The sequence below is a fragment of the Lithobates pipiens genome, unplaced genomic scaffold (assembly GCF_037356315.1).
Source record: "Lithobates pipiens isolate NorthernLeopardFrog02 unplaced genomic scaffold, aLitPip1_a1.2 Scaffold_8, whole genome shotgun sequence".
Lineage (NCBI taxonomy): Eukaryota > Metazoa > Chordata > Amphibia > Anura > Ranidae > Lithobates > Lithobates pipiens.
In genome coordinates, this window is record NW_027507903.1 from 661,350,257 (window position 1) to 661,361,087 (window position 10,831).

The window sequence follows — 10,831 nt, forward strand, 5'->3', positions numbered from 1 at the left end:
TCTCCATGCAGGACGTGTAGCGTGAGAGCTCCGCTCGTCCGCCAGAGAAATCTGCCGACATGCAACTCCACCGGCACCGCACGCAAGCACCATCGACACTGTCAAGTAGCCCGGGCACAGTGCTAACCAGCGGAATGGGTAAAAGACGAAAGATGGTTGCACAGCCGCACAAACTGGACACTTACTTCTCCTCGGGCCTGAGTAGGCCTCACCAAAATGGCGACGGCTCCCGTGCGCATCCGACGAACGAGGCCTCTGACCTGCGTAATCTGGACCACCGAATCTCCTCAGATCCGGCCTGTCTGAACAGCGGATCCTCCTCGGGCAATCACTCTCCTTCCACGCGCAGCCCTGCGAAAGCCAGACAACAGAGGAACACTGACCAGCTTCCCTGTCCCTGCTGAAGAAAAGCATCCCCACCACATGATGCTGGCACCACCATACTTCACAGTGGGGATGGTGTGTTCAGGGGGATGTGCAGTGTTATTTTTCCACCACACATAGCGTTTTGCTTTCAGGTCAAAAAGTTCAATTTTGGTCTCATCTGACCAGAGCACCTTCTTCCCCATGTTTGCTGTGCCCCCCACATGGCTTCTCACAAACTTTCATCAATGTCTTTCTTCTTGTCACTCTTCCATAAAGGGCAGATTTGTGGAGAGACGACTAATAGTTGTCCTGCGGACAGATTCTCCCCCCTGAGCTGTGGATCTCTACAGCTCCTCCAGAGTTACCATGGACCTCTTGGCTGCTTCTCTGATGAATGCTCTCCTTGCCCGGCCGGTCAGTTTAGGTGGACGGCCATGTCTTGGTAGGTTTGCAGTTGTGCCATACTCTTTCCATTTTCGGTTGATGGATTGAACAGAGCTCCGTGAGATGTTCAAAGCTTGGGATCATTTTTTATAACCTAACCCTGCTTTAAACTTCTCCACAACGTTATCCCTCACCTGTCTGGTGTGTTCCTTGTCCTTCATGATGCTATTTGTTCACTAAGGTTCTCTAATAATCCTCTGAGGGCTTCATAGAACAGCTGTATTTATACTGAGACTAAATTACACACAGGTGGACTCTATTTTCTAATTAGATGACTTCTGAAGGCAATTGGTTCCACTAGATTTTAGTTGGGGGTATCAGAGTAAAGGGGGCTGAATACAAATGCACCCCACACTTTTCACATATTTATTTGTTAAAAATTTTGAAAACCATTTATCATTTTCCTTCCTTCCAAATCCCAACAAAATACGTTACGTTATTGGTTGTAACATGACAAAATGTGGAAAATTTCAAAGGGTGTGAATACTTTTTTAAGGCACTGTATATCCAGGCAGTGTCTAGGACTCTCTAGGAAACCCCAAAACTGAGCTAAACCCACCCAGATAAATATTGAGTTTTATTAGTATCCATAACCGGGGTTTGGGTTGCAGCTGTAGCCTTTTGGGCATTATAAGTAAAGCACCCATCAAATGTTTTAAATTTTTTTACTAACTTCCAGCTTGTTCCAGTTGCTCACGTTCTAATACTTGTGTCTGTTCTAGGTGGAGGTGATTGTCCCATCATATGGGATCGTTGGATTGATCACTTTGAACTGGAACACCTTTGTCACCCATTTGTCCATCATGAACCCCTCAAAGGAGGTTATTCTCCTTATTCTGGGCCCCAGCTTCCAGACCGCCATCTTCGGGAATGTAACCTTTGAGGTATATTGTAAAGGAAACTCTAATGACCATAGATCCCAGTCACTGCTGCGGTTCTGGGAGAGGAAGACTGGATCTCACAGCCTGGGTGTTTCTGATTTTTACAACCATCTAAATGATTGTTGTATCCCACCCAACTAAAGATCAGCAATGGGATCAGACCAAAGATGGTATTCCAAGCTTTGTGCCTCCAGTCTTCCAACTACAAGACATCTATAAACTGTGATTTTTGCTGACTTTTGTCTTCATGTTTGGATGAAACTGCTATCTCAACTATAATTGAGACACAACTATGAGACTTTCCTATTTTTAAAGTGCAACCTGAATGCTTTTTAACTGTTATGCCGGCCATACACGGTTCGAATTTCGAAAGAATTTTCTTTTCGAAAATCGTATCTAAGAATTTTCGTATGAATTTTGCACCATTAGTGGGGCTGCAGCAACAGCCGATCTTCGTGCGGAAATAAAATTTGAGGAATCGGACATGTTGGAAATTTTTTGAAAAACGAACGATTTTCTAATCAATGATGGGAGAATCGTTCGAGAAATGTAATAAGAAAAGAAAGTTTACGGAGATAAAAGAAAATTTACGGAGAGGAAAGAAGATTCCCGGCCAAGAAAATTATTTTCTGTAGCAACATGAGGTGAAATTGAAGGCTTGGTCGGCAGAATTTCGAAAATCAATGGTGGCACTATCGGATCACAAAAAAAACGAATTTTCTGATTTTGAAAAGAAAATTAGTTCGAAATTCGACCGTGTATGGCCGGCATTACTGTTAAAATCATTGTACTGTACTTCTTGCCTAATGCAATCCTTGACTAGGCTAATCATTTCCAACATCTAGAACATCCAAGTTCAATTTATCTATCACTCTTCCCTATTGTATTTAGTGTACCCCACTGTCATCACCTCCATCCACTGCCATCTCCTTCCCAATTGTATTTAGTGTACCCAACTGTCATCACCTCCATCCACCGCCATCTCCTTCCCAATTGTATTTAGTGTACCCCACTGTCATCACCTCCATCCAAGCCATCTCCTTCCCAATTGTATTTAGTGTACCCCACTGTCATCACCTCCATCCACCGCCATCTCCTTCCCAATTGTATTTAGTGTACCCAACTGTCATCACCTCCACCCACTGCCATCTCCTTCCCAATTGTATTTAGTGTACCCCACTGTCATCACCTCCACCCACTGCCATCTCCTTCCCAATTGTATTTAGTGTACCCAACTGTCATCACCTCCATCCACTGAAATCTCCTTCCCAATTGTATTTAGTGTACCCCACTGTCATCACCTCCATCCACTGCCATCTCCTTCCCAATTGTATTTAGTGTACCCAACTGTCATCACCTCCATCCACTGCCATCTCCTTCCCAATTGTATTTAGTGTACCCCACTGTCATCACCTCCATCCACTGCCATCTCCTTCCCAATTGTATTTAGTGTACCCAACTGTCATCACCTCCATCCACTGCCATCTCCTTCCCTATTGTATTTAGTGTACCCCACTGTCATCACCTCCATCCACTGCCATCTCCTTCCCAATTGTATTTAGTGTACCCAACTGTCATCACCTCCATCCACTGCCATCTCCTTCCCTATTGTATTTAGTGTACACCACCGTCATCACCTCCATCCACTGCCATCTCCTTCCCAATTGTATTTAGTGTACACCACTGTCATCACCTCCATCCACTGCCATTTCCTTCCCAATTGTATTTAGTGTACCCAACTGTCATCACCTCCATCCACTGCCATCTCCTTCCCAATTGTATTTAGTGTACACCACCGTCATCACCTCCATCCACTGCCATCTCCTTCCCAATTGTATTTAGTGTACCCCACTGTCATCACCTCCATCCACTGCCATCTCCTTCCCAATTGTATTTAGTGTACCCAACTGTCATCACCTCCATCCACTGCCATCTCCTTCCCTATTGTATTTAGTGTACACCACCGTCATCACCTCCATCCACTGCCATCTCCTTCCCAATTGTATTTAGTGTACACCACTGTCATCACCTCCATCCACTGCCATCTCCTTCCCAATTGTATTTAGTGTACCCCACTGTCATCACCTCCATCCACCGCCATCTCCTTCCCAATTGTATTTAGTGTACCCCACTGTCATCACCTCCACCCACTGCCATCTCCATCCCAATTGTATTTAGTGTACCCCACTGTCATCACCTCCACCCACTGCCATATCCTTCCCAATTGTATTTAGTGTACCCCACTGTCATCACCTCCATCCACTGCCATCTCCTTCCCAATTGTATTTAGTGTACCCCACTGTCATCACCTCCATCCACTGCCATCTCCTTCCCAATTGTATCTAGTGTACCCCACTGTCATCACCTGAATGAATGAATGAATGAATGAAATACTTATATAGCGCACAATGCGAACTGAATCGCCTCTAGGCGCTGTAACTAAATACATATACTAAATACCCCACTGTCATCACCTCCATCCACTGCCATCTCCTTCCCAATTGTATTTAGTGTACCCCACTGTCATCACCTCCATCCACCGCCATCTCCTTTCCAATTGTATTTAGTGTACCCAACTGTCATCACCTCCATCCACTGCCATCTCCTTCCCAATTGTATTTAGTGTACCCCACTGTCATCACCTCCATCCACTGCCATCTCCTTCCCAATTGTATTTTGTGTACTCAACTGTCATCACCTCCACCCACTGCCATCTCCTTCCCAATTGTATTTAATGTACTCCACTGTCATCACCTTCATCCACTGCCATCTCCTTTCCAATTGTATTTAATGTACCCCACTGTCATCACCTCCATCCACCGCCATCTCCTTCCCAATTGTATTTAGTGTACCCAACTGTCATCACCTCCACCCACCGCCATCTCCTTCCCAATTGTATTTAGTGTACCCCACTGTCATCACCTCCACCCACCGCCATCTCCTTCCCAATTGTATTTAGTGTACCCCACTGTCATCACCTCCATCCACCGCCATCTCCTTCCCAATTGTATTTAGTGTACCCAACTGTCATCACCTCCATCCACTGCAATCTCCTTCCCAATTGTATTTAGTGTACCCAACTGTCATCACCTCCATCCACCACTATCTCATTCCCAATTGTATTTAGTGTACCCCACTGTCATCACCTCCATCCACTGCCATCTCCTTCCTAATTGTATTTAGTGTACCCAACTGTCATCACCTCCATCCACCGCCATCTCGTTCCCAATTGTATTTAGTGTACCCAACTGTCATCACCTCCATCCACCGCCATCTCCTTCCCAATTGTATTTAGTGTACCCCACTGTCATCACCTCTATCCACCGCCATCTCCTTCCATATTGTATCTAGTGTACCCAACTGTCATCACCTCCATCCACCACTATCTCATTCCCAATTGTATTTAGTGTACCCCACTGTCATCACCTCCATCCACTGCCATCTCCTTCCCAATTGTATTTTGTGTACTCAACTGTCATCACCTCCACCCACTGCCATCTCCTTCCCAATTGTATTTAATGTACTCCACTGTCATCACCTTCATCCACTGCCATCTCCTTTCCAATTGTATTTAATGTACCCCACTGTCATCACCTCCATCCACCGCCATCTCCTTCCCAATTGTATTTAGTGTACCCCACTGTCATCACCTCCATCCACTGCCATCTCCTTCCCAATTGTATTTAGTGTACCCAAGTGTCATCACCTCCACCCACTGCCATCTCCTTCCCAATTGTATTTAGTGTACCCCACTGTCATCACCTCCATCCACCGCCATCTCCTTCCCAATTGTATTTAGTGTACCCAACTGTCATCACCTCCATCCACCGCCATCTCCTTCCATATTGTATCTAGTGTACCCAACTGTCATCACCTCCATCCACCGCTATCTCATTCCCAATTGTATTTAGTGTACCCCACTGTCATCACCTCCATCCACTGCCATCTCCTTCCCAATTGTATTTAGTGTACCCCACTGTCATCACCTCCATCCACCGCCATCTCCTTCCCAATTGTATGTAGTGTACCCCACTGACATTACCTCCATCCACCGCCATCTCCTTCCCTATTGTATCTAGTGTACCCCACTGTCATCACCTCCATCCACTGCCATCTCCTTCCCTATTGTATCTAGTGTACCCAACTGTCATCATCTCCATCCACTGCCATCTCCTTCCCTATTGTATCTAGTGTACCCAACTGTCATCGCCTCCACCCACCGCCATCTCCTTCCCTATTGTATTTAGTACACCCAACTGAAATCATCTCAAGCTATTGTATGTTGTCCATTATTTAGATGGTTGCTTATTTCCATGGTTCTTATTTTCTGTAATTTTTCTCCATATCTCCTGAGGTTTCTGTCTCTGACACCTCTGTGACTCTTTTTCCCCTAAGGTGAAATCTCGGGACGAGCAGCATGTGGTGGGGATGATAAAAGGTGAGGCGAACCAGTACACGGTCACATTTCCGATGGACATGGAGGTGACGATGAAAGCCATGATAATGGCCTCCTGCTTCTTTCTGGTAAGGACACCTCCATTCTTCTCTTTACATCACTGTGCTATTTACTGCAACAGTTTTATTGGGCACATACCAATATACAGTATCTCACAAAAGTGAGTACACCCCTCACATTTTTGTAAATATTTTCTTCTATCTTTTTCATGTGACAACACTGAAGATATGACACTTGTCTACAATGTAAAGTAGTGAGTGTACAGCTTGTATAACAGTGTCAATTTGCCATCCCCTCAAAACAACTCAACACACAGCTATTAATGTCTAAACCTCTGGCAACAAAAGTCAGTACACCCCTGAGTGAAAATGTCCAAATTGGGCCCAATTAATAATTTTCCCTCCCCGGTGTCATGTGACTCGTTAGTGTTACAAGGTCTCAGGTGTGAATGGGGATCAGGTGTGTTAAATTTGGTGTTATCGCTCTCACTCTCTCATACTGGTCACTGGAAGTTCAGCATGGCACCTCATGGCAAAGAACTCTCTGGGGATCGGAAGAAAAGAATTGTTGCTCTACATAAAGACGGTCTAGGCTATAAGAAGATTGCCAAGACCCTGAAACTGAGCTGCAGCACGGTGGCCAAGACCATTCCATTCAGAACAGGCCTCACCGTGGTCGACCAAAGAAGTTGAGGTCACATGCTCAGCGTCATATCCAGAGGTTGTCTTTGGGAAATAGACATATGAGTGCTGCCAGCACTGCTGCAGAGGGTGAAGGGGTGGGAGGTCAGCCTGTCAGTGCTCAGACCATACGCCTCACACTGCATCAAATTGTTCTGCATGGCTGTCATCCCAGAAGGAAACCTCTTCTAAAGATGATGCAAAAAAAGCCCATAAACAGTTTGCTGAAGACAAGCAGACTGAGGACATGGATTACTGGAACCATGTCCTGTGGTCTGATGAGATCAAGATAAACTTATTTGGTGTCAGATGGTGACAAGCGTGTGTGGGGGAAACCAGGTGAGGAGTAGAAAGACAAGTGTGTCTTGTCTACAGTCAAGCATGGTGGTGGGGGTGTCATGGTCTGGGGCTGCATTAGTGATGCCAGCATTGGGGAGCTACAGTTCATTAAGGGAACGGAATGCCAACATGTACTGTGACATACTGAAGCAGAGCATGATCCCCTCCCATTGGAGACTGGGCCGCAGGGCAGTATTCCAACATGGTAATGACCCCAAACACACCTCCAAGGCGACCACTGCCTTTCTAAAGAAGCTGAGGGTAAAGGTGATGGACTGACCAAGCATGTCTCCAGACCTAAACCATATTGAGCATCTGTGGGACATCCTCAAACAGAAGGTGGAGGAGCGCAAGGTCTCTAATATCTACCAGCTCCGTGATGTCGTCATGGAGGAGTGGAAGAGGACTCCAGTGGCAACCTGTGAAGCTCTGGTGACCTCCATGCCCAACAGGGTTAAGGAAGTGCTGGAAAATAAAGGTGGCCACACAATAATAAAACTTTGGGCCCAATTTGGACCTTTCCACTTAGGGGTGTGCTGACTTTTGTTGCCAGCGGTTTAGACATTACTGGCTGTGTGTTGAGTTATTTTGAGGGAACATGAAATTTACACTGTTATACAAGCTGTACACTCACTACTTTACATCGTAGACAAGTGTCATTTCTTCAGTGTTGTCACATGGAGAGATGAAAGAAAAGATTTACAAAAATGAGAGGGGTGTACTCACTTTTGTGAGATACTGTATGTGTATTAGCTGTGTATTCCTCTGTCCATCTATTTATTGCAAGAGAATGTAAGTTAAAGTGGTGATGGGTGCAGTGAGGCTCCATGGGAGCAAATGTATCCAAGAAAACATTTATTTTAACTAAATATGGAGAATGGCATTGAAAAATTAAATACTCGGCCTCTGGAGTGATCTTGATATGCCTTAAGGGGGATCTGCAAAACTTGGATTAATTGTGCAAAGGACAATCCTTGTTTTTTTTTTTCCCTATCCATGTTGGATAATTTGAAGTGAAGTTAAGTTTTCTTTACCACACCTCATACTCTCAATCAGCCGGAAGGTTCCGTTAAGTTATTATAAACATAAAAACAGTGCTGTAGCTTAACACTCACAAAATGAACTATACTAAAACCTCTGTATTTTACTAGTTCACCCACAAGTGGAGAGGTCATCCACGCTACCTTCCACCACTTATGGAACATGGTTCCCCTGCTCTACCACTGACTCTTCCAAAGATAATCTCCTAGTCTCCAAATATCCCTTCCATAACACAGATCTCTGGCTTCCCATTGTCCCTTCCTGAGCAAAGGCCATTTGTCCTCTCCCCCCATTCCTTCTAGACGTGACTCTTCTGTCCATCCATCCTACCTTACCGAACAAAGATATTTTGTGCTCACATTGTCCCTTCCAGGATATGAGCCTCCTGTCCATCCAATCTGCTATTAATAACCTATTAGCCCTTGTACACACGGTCGGAGATTCCGACGGAATGTGTCCGATCGGACCGTTTTGTCGGATATTCCGACTGTGTGTGGTCTCCATCGGACTGTTGGACCAAGTTTTCCAACTTGTTGGTAAAATTTTCTGACAAAATGCTCCGATCGGACATACTCCGATCATGTGTAGAGAATTCCGATCGGACAAAGTGCCACGCATGCTCAGATCAAATTCTACATTAAATTCTACATCAAAGGTATTGGCTACTAGCGTGAATGTAGTCCCGTCGTAACGAAATAACGTCATCACGTTCTGAGCGATCGGATTTTCCGACAACTTTGTCCGACCGTGTGTATGCAACAGTTTCGGACAAAATCCGTTGGACAAAATCCGACGGATTTGGTTGTCGGAATGTCTGACCGTGTGTACAAGGGCTTAAAGTGGTTGTAAACCCTTACAAACCACTTTGACCTACAGGTAATCCTAGATTAAGGCTTACCTGTAGGTCCAAGAAATATCTCCTAAACCTGTACGGTTTAGGAGATATTTACCTGAAGACAGCGGCGCGCAGGCGCACTGGGTAAGCTGCAGATCGTGGCGATATGCCGTGAGTTTCGGCTCCCGTGGGAATGCGCGGGAGTGACGTCATTGCTGCTCCGGCGAATCACAGCGCCGGAGCATCGAGACCCACCAAGAAGATGGATGCTCAGAACTACAGGGGACATCGGTGACTTCGCTGGCTCCTGTGTGAGGTAAGTGACACATAATGGACTACTATGCGATGCAATGCGATGAAATGCGATGCATAGTAGTCCATTATGCTTTACCTTTGCAGGGAATCAAAGAGGAAGTAAACTCCATCAGGGTTTACTTCCTCTTTAAGAAAATGTGTATCTGATGTATTCACCTCACCCTCCAGAACATTGGTCCCCGTGCCCTGCCACTGTTCCATCCAGAACATGGATCTTCTGTCCTCTCACTCTCCCTTCCAAAAGACCATTCACTTGCCCTCCTAATGTCTCTTTCATAGGATAGATCTCCTGCCCATCCAACTACATTCCAGGACACGGTTCTCCTTCCCATGCATCCTTTCTTCCAGGACACAGTTCTCCTGTCCATTCTCCCTATCCTCCAGAACATGGGTCTTCTGCCATCCCATGCCTCCATCCAGAACTAGGTTCTGCTGGCCTCCTACTGTCCTTTCCAAATCATCAGTTCCCTGCTAATCTGCTCTATCTTCCAAAATATATCTCCTGGTCTTTCATCCTCTGATTCAGAAAACCATACTCTACCACTGTCACATCCTAAACACTGGTTTACTGCCCATCTGCCCTAACTCCCAGAGCATGGGCCATCTGCTCTCACATATTCCAGTCCAAAAAATGTGTCCCATGCCCTCCTACAGTCTCCCTTCTAAAAAAAAAGGGCCCGTGCCCTCCCTTTGCCTCCTACATAATATGGGTCTCCTGCCTATTGGTTCTCCCTTCTAGAACATGAGTCTCCCCCACTGACCAAAGACCTGGAAGAAAATGGCCAGTAGACAGTTGCCAATTGTAAAATCGATGTGCATTTTTGCCCTTATTTGGACTATACTATTTCAATAAAATTTGTTAAATATATAATATGTCACACACTATATATTCAATATTACATGGCAGACAAATGCCTACTAGCCCAGTCACTCTCTGAGCTTTTCACGTATTAGATAGGAGACTAAAATGACAAAGTTGGCCTCTCTTGTATCTCCAGCCCAGGCCCCACTGAGAGTGGAACAGAGGGTGCCGAGGGACAGAAGGAAAACAAGTTGCAGTAGATGTTGAGAGGAGAGCTTGCAGCAGGAGATGTGGTCAGAAGCAACTGGCAAACAATCAGGACAGGAACAGTAGCTGTGCTCAGAAGTCTAGCTGTGGTTAAAGGGGTACTCCACTTGTGCTGCTGGTCCAGGAAGTAAGGCTTGTCAGGGCTCTCAGCTGACTTGAGATAGAAGCACTCAGGGATATGTAGAACTGGTATAGCAATAGGTCTCAGGAATAGTCAGGGTCAACAACGAACGGGCGGACAGCGAGGTACTGAATCATAAGCAGAGCCGAAGTCAGGGACAGAGCCTGGGTCAGGAACGTGACATGTAAGAAGCAGGATCCAAGATCATGTCAGGAGCAAGTTGGGTCAGCGACAAGGGAAACACACTAGATGAACGCAGAACACAGGGAACAGCTGAAAGACAG

General features: G+C 45.7%; 1 protein-coding gene across 2 annotated transcripts in view; it reads left to right on the forward strand.

The window, feature by feature from the left end:
• The window catches only part of LOC143961822 (phospholipid scramblase 1-like), a 53,205-nt gene that overhangs the window by 38,145 nt on the left and 4,229 nt on the right, over positions 1-10,831 (forward strand). For both annotated transcript variants that reach the window (XM_077471156.1, XM_077471155.1), the window contains exons 5-6: positions 1,533-1,694; positions 6,087-6,215. In XM_077471156.1, coding sequence (XP_077327282.1) covers positions 1,533-1,694; positions 6,087-6,215 — 291 coding nt within the window. The remainder of the gene's footprint in view (positions 1-1,532; positions 1,695-6,086; positions 6,216-10,831) is intronic.